Genomic DNA, 19,673 nt, shown 5'->3' with positions numbered 1-19,673 from the left:
CTCTAGAGGGGTTAACTTAACACTTCTATATTTTTTATGTTTGGCAAATTATGGATTGTTAACTCACTTTAACCCTTATATAGATTTGTTGTGTTTGGCAGGTTAAGAAGGGGTTAAGTCTCCTTAACCCCTCACTTAACCCTTTGCCAAATGGTACCTAAAGTAATAAAGCTAGAGCAAATATTACTGTAGTGTTTACTGTAGCATGAATAATGAATCCTGGGTTGGGTAGAGGGGTAGATGCCAAACTAGCGAAACGGGCAGCTTTTGCAAATACCAATTCTGTGGGCGGCAAAATAGGAAAAGTACCCACGCGAATTCCAACTCGACACCAATCCCAGTCCAAATCGGATGGAGCCCTAATTCAAACCGGACCAGCCAGCATCATAAGATCCGTTTTAACGCCAAAAAAAAAAAAAAAAAAAGAAATCCCCGAAATCCCCCCAGCCCGCCCGGCGAGGACAAATGGAGTCCACCGGAAACCTCGCCGCCGGCGACCTCCACTCCCTCCCGTTCGATCCCCTCCCCTACGCCGGCCCAACGCCGCTGGTTCTGCTACTTCTACCCCGACCCCGACGCTCGGCAACTACTACACGGCAGGTGCCCCCGGCTGCAAACCCCACAGGACCGCATGACCCAACTCCCTCCCCACCACTACGGCCCTCATAGGCCCGGCCTCCCCACCTCTTCCGGCCCAACCCGCCCCGGCACCGACGACCTCGCCGCTCCACTTCCTACGACTACGTCTCGCTTCCTCCCGGTCCGTGACCCCCGACACGCAGCACGACCACCAGAGGTCCCTCAAGAGGTTCAACGTCTGCGAGGACTGCCCGGTCTTCGACGGGCTGTACGAGTTCTGCCAGACCTACGCGGGGGCCTCGGTCGGGGCGGCGGTGAAGCTGAACAAGGGGACCTACGACATCGCCATCAACTGGTCCGGGGGGCTGCACCACGCCAAGAAGTGCGAGGCGTCGGGGTTCTGCTACGTCAACGACATCGTGCTCGCCATCCTCGAGCTGCTCAAGAAGCATGAGGTGATGAGAGTTTGGGTCTGTTTCCGTTTTAGGTTTGGCGGCTTTTATGATTTAGATCCGGCGCGTTGTGAAACCTTTGTGCTTTAGATCACGACCCTAACCCTAGACCTACTCCCCCCATACCCGAAACGAACATCGGGGATCTTTGAAGGGGAGTTATGATATTGCGATTAATTGGTCTGTGGAGTCGTATCATGCGAAGAAGTGCTTGGCGTCGGGATTTTGTTATGTTAACGATATTGTGGTTGTCATTCTTGAGTTGGTTAAAAGTATGAGGTGGTGAAATTTTAGGTTGATTTTGGGTTTAAATTAGTTCATGAGTGATATGGTATGAACCTTTTCATTGGATACTGAATTGAAATATGCGGATGCTACTAGATCATAAGCATTGTGAGACCTTTATACTACTAAATATTGATCATAACCCTAACCACTTTGAGGACTACATCTCCTTCCTTTGATTCATTACCTCGACAACCAAAACGACCACTAACGATCCCTTAAATGATTCAGTGTGTGTGAAGATTGGCCGGTCTGGCATTGTCACTAATGAATCTGTTTTGTGCCCTTTGTTTTCTCTTTATGAGGTGTTACTTTGGCTACCTAGATTGCTATTTCCATTGTTTAAATGTGAACCTTAAACTTTTTAATTGGAGATGATTCGGAGAAAAAGTTGAGGAAGTTTAATCATGTTTGTAGGCATAGTATTGGTAAATTAGTGCTTCCTCCTTTGGGCAAAAAGTAGAAGTTATTGTTTTCGGTGTTGTAAATAAAGTCATGATGATTCCGTTCGCTTCCACTATGATTACTATCCTTGATGTTCCAAAAGTTAGATACACTGAGAGAAGGCGAAATAAAGATGTTTTTTGTGTGTGTCAGTTGATCATTTTATATGCATGCATCATGTAAGAACAGACCTTATTTGTCATAGTTTTCATTATCAAGGGTTTCACTTTGATTGCTTTAACTTCCAAACCTTAAGAAACATACTGATCTCTTAATCTGGTAAGATAGGAGCTGGATTTCTGTGCCAGCAGAGTATGAGGGGAAGGCTGAACCTCTTGGGAAGTTTGATGAGGGGGAAATGGTTATGATTGAGAAATCTGTTATAACCGCTGCTGCTTATGGTATGCAAGAGTGTTTTTTTCTTCTTCGATTTTTTAGTTAATCAATAGATGTTAGAAGAGTTGGCTTTTATTGAGAACAGAAGTAGATGAAGGTTCACATAGGTTGGCAGCAAGATGAAGAGAAGACAATGCTGAGTATCCAAAGCTATTCAAAACATTACTTCAATGTAAAAGACTCTCCACCCTCAAAACTTCTGCTAAGCCATTTCCATTGATGTCACTTGACGAGAATTGGATAACCTAATCTTGGCCACATGATGTTTTCTTTATTGAATTGCCTTTCTGAATTACATGCAATGATGTCAGCTATCATCATATCTTTCTTAGTATACATTACTGATTTATTTGGGTCTACTTCGTTTTCTGATATATAAATTCTTCATATCTGTTGTCAGCGTGTTCTGTATATAGACATTGATATCCACCATGGCGATGGTGTGGAAGAAGCCTTCTACACTACTGACAGAGTAATGACGGTTTCTTTCCATAAATTTGGTGACTATTTTCCCGGAACAGGACATATACGCGACATTGGATATGCAAGAGGGAAGCATTATGCTGTAAATGTTCCCTTAGATGATGGAATTGATGATGAGAGCTATCATTCTTTGTTCAAACCTATAATAGCCAAAGTCATGGAAGTTTTTCAGCCTGGTGCTGTGGTGCTTCAATGTGGTGCTGACTCCTTGTCTGGCGATCGGTTAGGTTGCTTTAATCTTTCTGTCAAAGGCCATGCTGAGTGTGTGAGGTATGTGAGATCTTTCAACGTGCCACTCTTGATGCTTGGTGGCGGTGGGTATACAATTCGCAATGTTGCTCGATGTTGGTGCTACGAGGTAATATGCAACAGTTTGAATTTTCTATATATAATTTCCATCACCATGTTGAATTAGCGCATGTGCAGCTTTTCTCTCCCTAAGTCGGATAAATTCATTTCATGAATCAAGAACTCATTCCATAACATAGAAACATATACTTCTGCTGCTCTGCAGATAGTTACTGGATTATATTGGATGGCATGGCCTTAAAAGTTTGCAAGTTGCTAATAATTGAAATCATTATATCATTTTAAGTCATTAACTAGTAGCCATTAGCGTAAAATTTGTCCTTATATAGAAAGTTCATAAGTCCATTGCACTAATTATGTAATAACCCTACCATCACTACACCATGTTCTTGTTTTCTATAATATAATTTCCATCACCATATCAAATTAGTGCATATAGCTACTTTAGCCCCCTAAGTCATATAAATTGATTTCATGAACCGGGAACTTAGTCCTTAACATATAAACATATATCTCTGCAGAGAATAACTAGACATATTGGAGGACATAACCTTAACATTTTTGCTTGTTACTAATCATTGAATTCATCATTTTTAGTCATTAACTAATAATTGGTGGCCATTTATGTAAAATGGTTCCTTATTTAGAAAGTTTCACTTTTTCCCCTAAATTTATTTTATGATTTGTCCTCTATTTCTTACATGAAAACGATTTAGGCATCTACATGATTGACTGATAGTTTGCGAAAGAGTTGGTTAGTCAGGTGATGGACCATTTAGATGATCAGATATTTTTATTAGCTGTGTGGGGATCTCATGCATTGTGTACATGTCATTGATATTCCTAGTTTCTTATCATTACTATATAATTTCCTTCTGTCGCTATATTTTCCTAGTTTATTAATTGTAATATATTTTTCCTTTGCTTTTTTGATCAGACAGGGGTTGCACTTGGTATTGAACTTGATAACAAGGTGCCTGAACATGAATATTCAGGATATTTTGGTCCAGACTACAACATTCATGTTGCTCCAAGTAATATGGAAAACAAGAATTCACAACATTCATTGAATGATATAAGAGTACAGGTCCTTGAGAATCTTTCACAGCTCCAACATGTTCCTAGTGTCCAATTTCAAGAAAGGCCACCTGATACCGAGTTCCCAGAGGTAATTTTCTCACCATTTTTCTTTCCTTTTTTCCTTACTTTTTTGCCAGCCATGTACACGATGGACCCAGTTCCAGTATGACCTCATTCTCTGTTCATATCATCTTTGTTTTGATGTCATCTCTGGCTTGTATTAGTTGTATTTTGCTCTATAGTACATGTCCTTTTTTTCTTTTATTATAAGGATGTGTGGGGACTCCTTAAAATGCGAAAAGAAATTATATGTTCCTAAAGTTTATATCACTTCTTTTTTCTTTTTATTAGTTGTAGGCAGCTATATATTCGATGGATAATTTAATCCAATGCCAGCATGGCCTTGTGCTCCATCTCATATTTGTCTTGATATCATCTCTGCCAAGTGGTAACTATAATTTGGATGAATATTATCCTGTTCCGTTTTCTATCATAAGGCTGTAAGACACTACCTTTTAAGTGTTCAAAGAAATTGTCTTGTGTGCTCTTAAATTATTTGTCTGTATGTTTGTAATTTATGCATGCATGTATACATCAATTGATTGGTTGTCAGAAGATCTACTTTTGGCAAGTTTTGACTAAATTTTTTGCTACTATAAATTTCCATGAAAATTATGAACTGCAATGGATTCTGATGAAGGAATAGATACTTTTTTCAAAAGAAGCATGAGAGTATGAAAACTTTTTATTGTTTAGTCATATGAACACATATGATCATGTAGGATGATTGGAGAAAGGAAATATGTTTATGATTATTTTTAGTCATCTGAAAGACAATATTATTTACCATCATATTCCTTCCTGGGATGTGTTTAATGGCTAAGGTACATGGTCTTTTAGTGGAATTAAGTTCCCTTGAGCAAACCTGCCCCCTTTTCTTTCTTTTAGTCTCTTGCATAGTCGAGAACCTTGGCACTTGCTTGCTGGTGAGTAAATGAGAAGAAATGTATGGCCAGCATACTTGAAGGAGATGAATAGGGTTTAAAGCTATTCAAATGAAGGCTGGGAGAGCCAATCAAGGTTGTGTAACAAATTTTGGAAGGTTGCACCTTGGTTACATGAGCTTAAACGATAAAGATGACTAGTTAAACTTTCCTATTGGTTTTGTGGTTTACAAGGTTATATAGCAAGTCCCTCTAGTATATATACTTTCAAGGAAAGAAATCCACCACCACCACCAATGTAAAGAACTGATGTCAGGTGGGTCTGTTGGCTGCCAGTCAATGACAAATGACTAATTTGGGTTTCTTTCTTCTCTCAAGAATATTTCAGTTATTAGCCATTTGCAGGTTGGGGGTCCTTTGCGAAATTTTAGGGGTATTTTGTGAGAATCCCAAAGTTCAGGAGTGTTTCATGGGAAACCTCCCAAAGTTCTGAGGGAGTATTGTGAAATTTACTCTTCCTTGATGTATGGCCTTATCTATGGAGGTGTGCTCCAAAGGAGAGACTATTTTGATGCAAAAGATTCAGTTTCTGCTGTTGATATCTATTTGAATAAAAATCTGAATTGCCATATTAAAGCAAAGAGGTCTATGTTTTTTGGTTTCCAGGCTGATGAAGATGAAGAGGATTTGGACGAAAGAAATGATCCTGGTTATTATATGGAAATGGATGATTCTAATCATGCCGATACAACATGGTAGACTACTTACTGTTTTTTTTTTTTGCTTATTTAAGGTTTATATTTTTATTGCTGATATATACGTGCATGCTTGCAGCAAATCCCTTGACCATATTCAGGATGAGAAAGCCAATATGGATGTGGAACCTGAACTGATGGGTCAGGTAATTTAATGCTTGAATACTTCACTGCAACATATCCATAAATGATTTTTGTTAATAATATGCATTCAACATCTTTTTACTTTATATTTTTTATTTTTCGTGGTTTTAGAATCTAGGTACTTAGCAAATTTCTTCTTTTTGGATATTAGTCCTCCATAATATCAAATTTGGATATTAGTCCCTTACAATACGAGGCCTACATGATATTAGTCCTTTTCACTTTTGTGGTCTAAATCTCATAAGCAACCATGAGCCAAGACTAATCGAGACCGTTAATGACAACTTCCTCCATCCCAATTTCTCTAAATGTAACCTAGAAATAGCTGAATTGGCCATATTTCTCTAATGTAAACCATGCTGCAAATTGAGTGGACATTTGCTTCTTAAAGAGGAGATTTTTGTTTTTTTAATGTTTCTCAGATCTTGTTGTCCTTTGATCTTCAGGGATCTCCTAAAAAGGTCAATGAAATTGTTAAAGGTGTCGAGGCCATCACAGTGGCAATGCCTTCTAGCTCGAAGGTGAGATCATTGCAACTTATATATAGGTTAAATTCCACGAAAGTGCTGTGAACTTTGGGAGTTTTGCACAAATATAGCATAATTTTTTTTGTTAGAGAAAACTATTATGAACTATTGTCTATGATGTACCACACAGTTTTGTTAGAGAAATTTACCCACTTAAATATCAGCACAAACAAAAAAGAAACTGCAGGTTTCTTATAACGTTTCATCTGAATTGTTTTTGTGTTACCAGGTGTTCGGTGAGAATTCAGTCATTGCAGATGAGCAGAGCAGCAGAAAGGGACAACAAGAAGAAATGAACAGAATATATGGCGAAAAGCTTTGACCTTCGAACTCGCTAAATAATCGTTCTGTAAATGGATAGTTTTGCTGCAACATGATGCCCTCCGTAATTGAAAGGGATCCTGTTTGTTATATTTATGCAATCATTATCAGTTTGTGCTGATTTTGCATTTAACTGATAAATGATGTTCACCCTCATTAATAGATGATTTTTCCTCTCTTTTTTTTCTTTTTTGCCCAAGGCATGCAAGAAAATTTTGGGTGTACCTAGTTTTCTGTAATAACAAAACTAGTTTATACAATGTGCTTGGATTGTATATTGGCTTGTATTTCTCATATCTAAAGAACTAAAGAACTCTTGTTGATCCCTTAAACGGGATAATTTTATTCACATAGATCATCGTGAACGTTTGCAACCTGTGTGATGGGGAATGGACTGAGAGGACTCTGAGTCAAAAAGGTTTGGCATTGATTGTTCAAGATTAGAGAGAATCCGAAAAAATCGTCGCAGGGTGTTCGATCATCGGAAATCATTGGAGGGTGATCGTCAAACGGGCTGATTGATAAGAATATGGATTGGTGTCGAGACAAGGTACTGCAGTAAATTCAAGGGCCGCTGTCGATGATTTCTCTCTTAAAATCGAATGCCCATAGGCGAGTTTCCCCTCTCGTTGCCGATTTTGGAGGTTCTCAGGAGAGGAATTGTGGCAATGCAAAGAGGATAGACATAGATCACGTACGTGATGTTTTGTGATGTTGAAGTAGGCCAAACTTTAAGAGCATCTAGGTAAAGCTCAATGCCTGTTAGAATTGATATTTTGAGAACATAGTATTGTAGGCAATAAAACTTGCCTTAATTTCTAGCAAAGAAGCTCAAAATTAACAAAAAAAACGCTAATATCTCTAAAACCGTAAGGAATTTGGCGAAACGGACAGGAGCAAACCGAATCATTTGGGGTTGGTTTGATCGGCTCCGTCTCGTCGAGATAGTCGATTTTCATATATAATTCGTCCAATTCTGACTTACGGTTTGAAAGTTATGGCCCGTTCGTCACAACATGTTCTGAAGTCCGCCTGCAAGACTGGACTTCGCCTGAACATTGAAGTTCGCCTGCAATGCTAAGTCCGCCTGCAAGACTGGACTTCGCCTAAACATTGAAGTTCGTTTGTAATGCTAAGTTCGCCTGACAACTTAGCTCGCCTGAACTGATTGAAGCCCGCCTGACAACTTAGCTCGTCTGAACTGATTGAAGCTCGCCTGACAGCTTCGCCTACGAGGTTCGCCATGCAGCGAGACTCAACATCAAGAGATGAGGTTCACCACGTAGCGAGGCTCGACATCAAAGTTCATCACTGTGGACAAAGCTACTCTGGAAGATGAAACTCGTCATTGGAAATGAGGTTTGAAGCTCGTCACTGGAAACGAGGTTCGAAGCTCGTCATTGGAAACGAGGTTCGAAGCTCGTCATGGGATACGAGGTTTGGAACTCATCACTTAACGTGAAGCTCATTAGTGAAGATGAGGCTCGTCAAAAGGAAATTCACAAGACTTGCTACGCAGTTGGACTCAGCTATCGAAGACGAAGTTGTTAGATCTAAATCAAAACTTGAGATCTAAAAACCATATAGCCATGATTAATTCAAAGAGATTAACAATAATTAAAAGAGCGGAAGCTTATACCTGAATCCATGGATGAACCTTGAGATGGGTTTTGGATCTTCTAACCTTAGGGTTTCTCTAAATCCGAATTTCTCTAGCTAGATGGGGGTGTAGAGAATTAGAGAATGTAACCCTAGGTTAGGGACCATAACCCCTTATTTATAGATGTTGTACTTTTGTAATTTAGCCCCTCAATAAATCACAATTACAACCTGGTATCTGCACATATAACCCCATGACTTATTTAAATACCAAATTAACCCAACTTAATTGATCACTTTAGTGGGTTATCCTGAAAGATAGCAATACACATTGATTAATCATATGTGCCCACAATTAGATTTATTAGATTAAATCCAACAATCTCCCACTTGGGCACCATATGATTCCTTAAATTGTGTATAACCTTATGAGCTCAAAAATTGCTATCACTGAAAAGGTATTTCCGAACAATCTCGTCCATTGACTATACCAATATAGGATCAAAGCGGCCTTCGTCACATTTATCGTGACTCGACCCATCAATGGTCACATATACCAATACAATCAAATGACATAGATCAATCATGGATGTGCAGCATGAAAAATTACATGCAATGTGACCAGTACATGTCTATTTTCAACTGATCCTCCTTAGTGAGGTCAAAACCAAACATAATGTAACAGAGTGTCTTAACTGAAAACTTTATTCTGATCAGACAATACAACCAAACATAAAGCACCACAATTACAAACTCCCACTAAAACATAATATCCTCAAATAATACCACACCCATATGAGCAGTATGCTCATGAAAGACCTTGGGTGGCAATTCTTTAGTAAGAGGATCAGCTATCATGGAGTTTGTCCCAATGTGCTCTATGGATATCTGTCCACTCTGTACCCTTTCTTTCACAACCAGGAACTTAATGTCAATATGTTTTGACTTAGTTGAGCTCCTGTTGTTATTGGAATACATTACTGCAGATTTATTGTCACAATATAACCTTAGTGGTCTTTCAACATTTTCCAAAATGCGCAGTCCCGTGACAAAATTTCGCAGCCATATTCCCTGATTGGATGCCTCATAGCAAGCTACAAATTCTGCTGCCATAGTGGAGGAAGCTACTAGTGTTTGTTTGACACTTTTCCATGATATAGCTCCTCCTGCTAACATATAAATGTAGCCTGATGTAGACTTCCTGCTATCTTGGCATCCAGCAAAATCAGAGTCCGAATACCCAATGACCTCTAATTTCTCTGATTTTCTGTATGTGAGCATGTAATCTTTTGTTTTCTGAAGATACCTCATAACCCTTTTGACTGCTATCCAATGATCCATACCAGGGTTGCTTAAGTATCTGCCTAACATCCCAACAATGTACGCAATATCCGGACGCGTACATACCTGAGCATACATTAGACTTCCTACAGCCGAAGCATAAGGAATCTTCTGCATTTCCTGAATTTCAAGGTTACCTTTAGGGCACTGATTGAGACTAAACTTGTCACCTTTAGCAACAGGGGTGTCACCTGGTCTGCAATCTTGCATGCCAAACCTTTAAGTACCTTATCGATATAGCTCTTTTGTGATAATCCAAGAATACCCCAAGAGCGATCTCGATGTATCTGGATCCCTAATATAAAAGAGGCGTCCCCAAGATCTTTCATCTCAAAATTCTTTGATAGAAATCTCTTGGTTTCGTGCAACATGCCTATATCATTAGTGGCAAGCAAGATGTCATCCACATACAGAACCAGAAAAATATACTTACTCCCACTGAACTTGTGATATACACAGTCATCAACAATGTTCATCTCAAAACCGAACGAGATAACTATTTGTTGAAACTTATGATACCATTGACGAGGAGCTTGCTTGAGTCCATAGATGGATTTCCTTAATTTGCAAACCATATTCTTTGGGTCTCCTGACACAAAGTTTTCTGGTTGCACCATATAGATCATCTCATCAATGTCGCCATTGAGAAATGCTGTCTTAACATCCATCTGATGTAACTCAAGATCATAATGAGCAACAAGTGCCATGATTATTCTGAAAGAGTCTTTCGATGAAACCGGAGAGAAAGTCTCTGTATAATCAATGCCTTCCTTTTGAGTATAGCCTTTAGCCACAAGACGTGCCTTATACCTCTCCACATTACCGTTTGCATCCCGTTTGGTTTTAAAAATCCATTTACAACCAATTGGTTTTGCACATTCGATCTGGTAATGGGACAAGTTCCCAAACCTTATTGTCTTGCATAGACTTGTACTCTTCATTCATGGCATCAATCCACTGTTGAGAGTTAGAACTTTTCATGGCCTGAGAGAAGTTGATTGGATCATCTTCTAACATTCCACTACTTTCCTCATGTTCTTGGAGAAATACAATATAATCATCCGGAATAGCATTTCTCCTTTCTCTCGTGGATCTCCTTAATGGCACTGGTTCTTGAGGTTGTTGAGTTTGTTCTTCTGGAACAGGGAGTTGTTCAACATTATCATCTTGAGGTTCCGGATTTACTTCTTGAGCAACAACAGGTATAGGAACCTGAATATTGTCAAAAGTAACTGTATGGATTGGATCTGAAGCCAATTCCTCCTCAAAACTAATGTCTCTAACCTTATTTCTCCCCCCAAACTCAACATCCTCAAAGAATGTTGCTGTTCCCGTCTCAAAAATATTCCTTATAGTGGGATCATAAAACTTATAGCCCCTAGAGCGTTCAGAGTATCCAATAAAGTAGCTGCTAACTGTTTTGGAGTCCAATTTCTTTTCATTTGGCCTATAAGGCCTTGCCTCAGCTGGACATCCCCAAATATGTAAATGCTTTAAACTGGGCTTTCGACCAGTCCAAAGCTCATAAGGTGTTTTAGCAACTGCTTTACTTGGTACTCTATTCAGAATGTAAGCTGCTGTCTTAAGTGCTTCTCCCCAGAGTGACTCTGGTAAAGAAGAATGAGCAATCATACTTCTTACCATATCCTTAAGAGTCCTGTTTCGTCTTTCAGCTACACCATTCATGCTAGGTGAACCCGGCATAGTGTACTGTGGGACGATACCGCATTCCTCTAGGTATCTAGCAAATGGTCCTGGACGTTGTTCACCTGAACCATCATATCTACCGTAGTACTCACCACCACGATCAGATCTGACGGTTTTAATTCTTCTGTTGAGTTGATTCTCAACTTCAGCTTTATAGGCTTTGAACATGTCCAGAGACTCAGATTTTTCATGAATAAGATATAGGTGCCCATAACGTGAGTAATCGTCTATGAATGATATAAAATATTGTTGACCATTCCAGGATTCCGTAGGGAATGGCCCACAAATATCCGTATGTATCAATTCTAAGACATCCGAAGATCTGTTGGCACCTAATCTTTTCACTTTGGTCTGTTTTCCCTTGATACATTCAACACATACGTCGAAGTCCGAAAAATCAAGGGAATCCAAAATGCCATCAGACACAAGACGCTCAACTCTACCTTTTGAGATATGACCTAAGCGCTTATGCCATAATGTCGCCGAATTTTCCTTATTTAATTTACGCTTAGTACCACGTGATTCCACATGCAAGGATTCATTGTAAGAAGCAATTGTATCAAGCAAATATAGGTTGTCATAAATACTCAAGTAACCGGTTCCCACAACATTTGAATTAAAAGATAAACTGAATTGACTGTTTCCAAATGAACAAGAATAACCTGATTTGTCCAATACAGAAACAGAAACCAAATTCCGTCTAAAAGACGGTACTACAAAAGTATCTTTTAAATCCAAATAATAACCAGTTCCTAACAACAACCTAAAGTGCCCAATTGCTTCCACATCTACCGATTGTCCGTCGCCCACAAAGATGTGTCTTTCAACATCACTTGGCTTTCGGTAGCTCAGGCAACCCTGCATAGAAACACTTATGTGAGTAGTAGCACCAGAGTCTAACCACCAAGTGTTTCTAGGTACTGAAGCTAAATTAACCTCAGAACAGACCAAAGCAAGGAACGTACCCTTATTATCACGCCAGGCGTGATATTTTGTACAGTCCTTCTTTACATGTCCAGGCTTCTTACAGAAGAAACAACCCTGATTATCCTTATGTTGTTTCTTCTCAACTGGACCCTTAGCAGCTTCCTTATCATTCTTCCTTTTCTTGCCCTTATCCTTAGAGGCATAGGCCAAATGAGCACTTTCTGTCTTATCTTGCTTCAACCTGTCTTCTTCTTGCACACAGTATGAAATGAGCTCATTTAGAGTCCATTTCTCCTTTTGACAGTTATAACTGACCTTAAATTGGTTAAACTGTGCAGGAAGAGACAACAAAACCAGATGCACTAATAACTCGTCACAAAGATCGAGTTTAAGTGCCTTAAGCTTTGAAGCAATATGAGACATTTCCATAATGTACTCCCTGATATTTCCTTTGCCCTTATACTTCATTGAAATCAAGCGAGCTAAAAGCGTGCTTGTTTCTACCTTATCGTTTTTCGCAAAACGCTTCTCAATTTCGGCAAGGAAATCTTTAGCCTTAGTAATCCCTTCGGATTCTATGCCCCTGAAGGCTTCCGGAACGCCGCGCTTAATGATCATAAGACTCATGCGATTTGAACGCTCCCACTTCTCATGCTCCTTCTTTGCATCAGGAGTGCTATCCGCATTGAGAGGTTGGGGTTGTTCAGTTCTTAATGCATAGTCAAGATCCATGCAGCCAAGAACAATTAATATGTTCTCTTTCCAAACCTTGAAGTTTGTCCCATTTAGCATGGGAATTGAGTTGATGTTAGCAGAAATTGTTGCAGCAGATGCATTAGCTGAAATAAAACAAAAATGCTCACATCAATAACCATAATCAATAAAATTCAAATAATGACAATCCCCATCCAAGATACCGGCACAACATTAATATCAAGTCTTTGGACAGTAATATTAACTTGTAAGTGATACCTTGTTGCAATGATCAAACATTGACAATAACTCATGTCAAATAATGAAACTATCTTTGGATCGATTCATTATTCACATGTAAACCTTATAATTGTCACACGCTTATCATCGCAGATGTGTATACAGTCTAAATAAATATTAACCTTCCTTTGGGCCGATTAAATATTTACACGAAAGCATACACACAAACATCTCACATTCCTCATGAACAATCTACACAAGAGAGGTTACTTTGGCAACTTCTTGTTTCAATTAATCAATTGGAGTGAGAGACAACCTTAATACCTTAGTGTCATAATATTTAAATTAAATAATTGATTAAAAACCGAATTAGATTTAAATTAAAAAAATTTAAATCAACTGAATTTCCAAAAACTTAATTGGGGTCTCACAGCTTAATTAGGGCCCATAACTTAATTGAATAAATTAAGTATACCAAAGTGGACCCATGAAAAGCCGAGGCTTAACCATAATGAACACGAAGTTCCCTTAACTTCGAACGCGAGGTTCGACTGTATTGAGTACGAGACTCACTTAAGCACGAACGCGAGGTTCGTCTGAAAATGAACGAACGCGAGGTTCGTTTGATAAAAGATCGTTAAAAGAAATGAACGCGAGGTTCGACTGAAGTACGAACGCGAGGTTCGTCTGAAGCACGAACGCGAGGTTCGACTGAAGCACGAACGCGAGGTTCGTCTGAAGCACGAACGCGAGGTTCGTCTGAAGTACGAACGCGAGGTTCGTCTGAAGTACGAACGCGAGGTTCGTCTGAAGTACGAACGCGAGGTTCGTCTGAAGTACGAACGCGAGGTTCGTCTGAAGTACGAACGCGAGGTTCGTCTGAAGTACGAACGCGAGGTTCTCACCTTAGAACGAACACGAGGTTCGTTAAAATTGAGCTTGACGCTCACCTGAGTTGAACGCGAGGTTCACCTTAGAACGAACGCGAAGTTCGTTGAGCGCGAGGCTCACTTGATAACGAACGCGAAGTTCGTTTGAAATTGAACGAACGCGAGGTTCGTTTGAGGTAACCATCTCCTTAATGTTCGCCACGTTTTCACGCATGATCCCTTAGGGTTTCAAATTGAAACCGCCGCCGACAAACCCAAAAAACCTTTAATTTTTATTTTCAAAACAGATCCAGAATTGGAAAAAATTGAAGGAAAAATCAAAGAAAAATCCAAAAAATTCCCAAAAGTCACTGTTCACCGGCGATTTTTTCAGTTACTGTTCATCCGAAAAAATACTTTATTGTTCATCCAAAAAAAAAAATCCGCTCCTGTTCACCGAACATTACTGTTCATCCGAGAACAAAAAGTTGAATCTTTAACCAGAGATTTAAGATAAAAAAAAACCCAATAAAACTTAAATCCCTAAGAATTAATCAAGGTGGCTCTCATACCACTTGTTAGATCTAAATCAAAACTTGAGATCTAAAAACCATATAGCCATGATTAATTCAAAGAGATTAACAATAATCAAAAGAGCGGAAGCTTATACCTGAATCCATGGATGAACCTTGAGATGGGTTTTGGATCTTCTAACCTTAGGGTTTCTCTAAATCCGAATTTCTCTAGCTAGATGGGGGTGTAGAGAATTAGAGAATGTAACCCTAGGTTAGGGACCATAACCCCTTATTTATAGATATTGTACTTTTGTAATTTAGCCCCTCAATAAATCACAATTACAACCTGGTATCTGCACATATAACCCCATGACTTATTTAAATACCAAATTAACCCAACTTAATTGATCACTTTAGTGGGTTATCCTGAAAGATAGCAATACACATTGATTAATCATATGTGCCCACAATTAGATTTATTAGATTAAATCCAACAGAAGTTCGTTGGTGAATACGAAGCTCGTTAGACGATGTCAATGAAACTAGAGTTCGCTATACTGCAAAGTTGGCCTTAGAAGACGAACCTCACTGTATATTGAGGCTCGTACAATAAGATGAACCTTGCCATGCAGCGCAGCTCGTCGCCCGCAGGAGATCCAGCTGTAACAGCTTCGAAGACTCAGTCAGCAATGTGGGCTAAATCCAAGGAATCAGTTACGCCACGACTCCGCGATTTTAGCGCATCAGTTACGACCTCTACCCATAATTTTAGCACATCGGTTACGTGCTGAAACTTTATAAATAGCCGCAATCAGCTATAAAGAGGTGACTTGGGAGGGGCAGATGAGGAGCACAGGAGGCAGAGCTTTGGCATTCAAGATTGAGATCTGAACCTCGGTGCTAACAATCATCTAAGCCATCAACAAAGTCTGATTCTCCTCTCGAGTTGAAGCGATCTTGATCTGATCGTCAACGGGAAGCAAGCTCGGCTTGAGCATCGAGTGAGGCGTCCTTTCGCTACCAAGAACCAACTTTTAAAAAAAAATCAAATTAATCTTCTCTTCCTCTGTAATCGAGAGAGTGAGTGATTGTACGAGATTCGTACTAAGTGATCGAACCTATTTCTTATAAAACAAGAATCAATCAACATCAATTTTTCGACCCTACAAGTATAAGATTAGGGTTTGTCTTTTCTATTGCAAATTTTGGTTAATTTTTTGTCAAAAATGACTTTGGATTTTCCAGACATGATTTGATATAGCGGAAGCGTAATCAAAAGGGACAACTACTTATTCTCGTACGAGCAGAACGACACAAACCTTAGAAAAGCTAGGAATAAAAATCTTTTAAAATTAATAATAATCAATTTAATGAGTTCACAAATTTATTCTCCTTCTATAGAGTGTAAAACACAAATTCATTCCCCTTCTATAGAGTGTAAAACAAAGCAAAAATGCCAAAATAAGCTTTCCTAAAACAATTAGATGTCCTAAAAAAACTTTCTATAAAAACTAGAAACTAAATTCAACCAAAACTCTTCGACGTGCAGTTCGAGCCAGAAAAAGAATTCCTCTGACTTCGAAACTCGGTTGGTACGGAAAAGCTATTCGACTTGTAGAGCACTTCCTGATCTTTCCGAAAACATATAACAATAACGATCCTATGAAGGGAATCAAAAGTTATGGTCCGTCGAAGTTACATGTCGAGATCTAGCCCAAAATCATCCTCTTTTCTTAGATCGTCTGAGCTTCGCACATTCCTATTTCTCTCAACAAACATTAGCAATGTCCTCCGCATCATGGTCACTTGTTTTTTTGGGTTTTTCCAACATGGATTTTGAGTTTTTTTTAAAACCATTTAGTTTCTATGCCAAGTTGAATGTGAAATTTTTTGGGTATTTTGAATGTGAAATTTGAAGTAGTGTGTATTACGGTCATAAATTAGTGCTCATTATCATCGCAAAGTTTGGAAATTTTTTAGGTTGTGATGATAGGATTTTGATTTTTTTTCTAGTTTTTTTGTGTTAACGGCGACTATAATTTTATGTATTCTTTGTGTAGGAATGTTCTGTGTATGTTAACGTTGATGAAGTATGTTGAATATTGGAGAAGAAGAGAAATGGCCAATAGGGAAAAATGATAGGTTATGTGGGGTTTAAATGATGGAAGATGGAGAATTTGTTTTGGCTATACTTAAGTTGTTATTAGGAAACAAGTAATTAAAAAGGATACTTTAGTCATTTTTAAAATGTTTAACAGATCTAAAAGGAATATTCCCTAAACATAATAAGACCATCTCCAGTAGGTAGGCAAATTTTTACCTATTTTGTCATGCCACATCAGCTTATTCACCCAACACATCATTCAATAACACCCATTTCCCTTCCATTCCTACAACAGCTAGTTTTTCAGAAAATTTTTTACTTTATTAGGGACCCACATGTCTCCATCATATACCCCACCATATTTCTCCACCATATTTATTCATTTCTTTTTCCCTATTTGATATATGTCATTATTATTATTAAAATTATTATTCATATATTTATAATTATTAATTTTTTAATAATGCAATAAAAAATATATAATATTTAATAATATATTTTTAATTTAATTTTTTATATCAAAAATTCAAAAAAAAAAAATAAAAACAAAACACACGATATTATTAATCACACCCAATACCAAACATACACGAATTATTAAAAATATTGAAGAAAACACATAGTAAATTGGTAAATCTAATCGAGGGTTGTTCCAAATTTCTGCCAAATGTGCTCGACCAGATCCTTCTTCAACTGAATATGTTGGACCCTATCTCGCAGCTCGGCTCTAGTCGGAATATTCGAATCGGACCGTCCTTGAACATGCACTTGAAACTCAGGCAATACATCTGTTTGAACATTGAAAGAGGCACTAGAGCCTGGTGACTGTTCGAAGTCTAGATTTTCCCAGTTTCGGGAATACGTATCTCATTCATCCTCTACTATCATGTTATGTAAAATAATGCACGCCCTCATAATTTTTGTAGTATAGTGCATAGACTTGTCACTTTCAATATCAGAAGCACGTTGGTAGACATGTCACTTTCAATTTGAAACAGTAAAACACACAATATGGAACTTAAAGATCAAACAGATCCTTCTTCAACGTGTTATAAACATACTCATCTTCTTCATCACGATCTTCTTTGTTCTTCAAGATCATCCACACCTCCAACTTCTTAGCATAAGCAGCTTGTTTCTGACCTGCGGCGTACTCCAACATCGCTGAAACAGTACTTTCCATAGATTGTTGATAGTTTTCACGAACAGATGCTAGATTGGAGAACTCATCTTCAATTGCCACTTTTGATTTCCTTGAAGTGGATGATTTACTAGAGGAAGCTCTAACTTTCTTCTTTCTTGCATCCCTACCCTCTGGACGGACAAGGGTAGGAATGGAGGATTCAACATCTTCGCCACTACTCTTTCTTTTAGAGCCACTACTACCCGATGCATTTGTTCCAGTCATATATCTGGGTTGATTTCGCACCACCTTGGATATGTAGTTTTTATCAGACCAACCACTACGCCTCTCTCTACAAGCAGTACTGTAACAGCCAACAAAACTGCTTATCTTTCTGTTAATGTCACGGAAATGACTCTGGCATCGAGCTACGGTCCTTTTTTCCCCACTATTGGAGTTCTCATTCACGTAGTCTTTAATTTTACCCCAAAAGGTGTCACCTTTTTTATTGTTACCCAATTCACTATCATTGCTAACGTGAAAATAACCAGTTAGCAAAAGGATGTTGTCTTCGGTGCTCCAAGTATCGTAAGTAGTTTTCTTGACTGATTGTTGGGTTGGAGGTAGAAAACTATGGGGAGTATCCCCACCAACATTTCCCAAAGATACCTGGGTGGAAAAATCTGGGATGTCTGTCGATCCACTACTGAAACGAGGAGTCGTTGGCTGGCTCGACTCCGGATTTGGAACGTTCATATGGGAAGGAACATAGCTGTTTCCAGGAGATGGTTGATACCCATAAGGAAGATAAGGGTATTGCATGCCAAAATTTGGTTGCATCATATAGGGCATTTGAAAATTGGGTTGCATCCCGGTATTTTGATTATTTTCTGGGCGTTGCATATTTGGATGTTGAGGTTGATTAGGAAAGTTGTAATTGAAGGGGAAATTAGGAAAGTTTTGTGATGGCTCCATGAAGAAGATTGAAGAAAATAGTTTCAGAAACAAAAAGGAAGGAAAATAGGGTGTTGAAAACTCAAATTTTTTTGGTGTCCAAATAATACAAAGTTAGGCTCTATTTATAGAGCTCGAAAAATTATGAATTATGGTGCAAAAATAAAAAATTAATTCTGAGTAAATTATTGTCAAAATATCAATTAATAATTGAGGATGGGGTAAAAAAGCATGGCCCAATCAGAGGGCAACACGCGTCCGCGTGCAGGACAAGGCTGTCAGCAGCCCTGCACGCGGACGCGTGTTGCCCTCTGATTGGGCCACGCTTTTTTTTCCTTTCTTTTTTAATTCCAGCTGCTGTATGGTGGGGCCCGCTTGAGTCAGATTTGTGCAGAGAAAACGGTAGGGAAAATTTTCCCCTCTTTGCCTCCGTTTTTCATTTCCCTATCCCAAAAACTACCTGCTGTACCAAAAAACTCTCCCAAAAACCACTTGCTGCGGGTGGTCTAAGTGGGGGCCATAAATTCTCAATGTTGTGGATTTGAGGGGCAGGTTTGTAAATATGAAGATTTAAAAGTAATTTTACAAATATTGAAGCTTTGAGGGGTAAACATGTAAAAACCCCAAAAGAGACATCTTAAATTCAAATATGAATATTAGGTCTTTGCAGATAACACCTTAAATTTAAATTATAGTTAATAATATTAGAAGTCAATACCCGTAATTAAAATTCTAAAAATTTATTAGTTCTTACTAATTATCCTGAACTAATCACACCTTTTTAAATTTCGGTAATTAGTCATTAGCACTCAAAAATTTGTTTGCAGGCAATGGATATTGAAGATGGGCAGTAAGAACTAAAGGAGGACAAAGCTGAAGCAA

The 19,673-nt window shown here is 38.6% G+C and overlaps 2 protein-coding genes across 2 annotated transcripts; one reads left to right on the top strand and one right to left on the bottom strand.

Moving 5' to 3' along the window:
- On the top strand, positions 213-7,006 carry LOC109835566 (histone deacetylase 19-like). The gene is made up of 8 exons (XM_020403533.1): positions 213-291; positions 670-1,034; positions 2,557-2,997; positions 3,886-4,116; positions 5,639-5,727; positions 5,807-5,873; positions 6,318-6,392; positions 6,628-7,006. Exons 1-8 carry the CDS (start codon positions 213-215, stop codon positions 6,718-6,720), a joined length of 1,440 nt encoding a protein of 479 aa, XP_020259122.1. The 3' UTR covers positions 6,721-7,006.
- LOC109835565 lies at positions 17,733-18,707 on the bottom strand. The gene has a single exon (XM_020403531.1). It carries the CDS (start codon positions 18,705-18,707, stop codon positions 17,733-17,735), a length of 975 nt encoding a protein of 324 aa, XP_020259120.1.

This window comes from Asparagus officinalis, chromosome 3, assembly GCF_001876935.1.
Source record: "Asparagus officinalis chromosome 3, Aspof.V1, whole genome shotgun sequence".
Lineage (NCBI taxonomy): Eukaryota > Viridiplantae > Streptophyta > Magnoliopsida > Asparagales > Asparagaceae > Asparagus > Asparagus officinalis.
The sequence above is the reverse complement of the archived record's forward strand: the minus strand, read 5'-3'. Positions and strand labels throughout refer to the sequence as shown.

Coding starts and splice junctions, on each gene's coding strand:
- LOC109835566 (XM_020403533.1), top strand. CDS start 213: ATGAATCCTGGGTTGGGTAGAGGGGTAGATGCCAAACTAGCGAAACGG. Junction 1,035..2,556: donor AGCTGCTCAAGAAGCATGAG/GTGATGAGAGTT, acceptor ATCTGTTGTCAG/CGTGTTCTGTATATAGACAT. Junction 2,998..3,885: donor CTCGATGTTGGTGCTACGAG/GTAATATGCAAC, acceptor TTTTTTGATCAG/ACAGGGGTTGCACTTGGTAT.
- LOC109835565 (XM_020403531.1), bottom strand. CDS start 18,707: ATGCAACCCAATTTTCAAATGCCCTATATGATGCAACCAAATTTTGGC.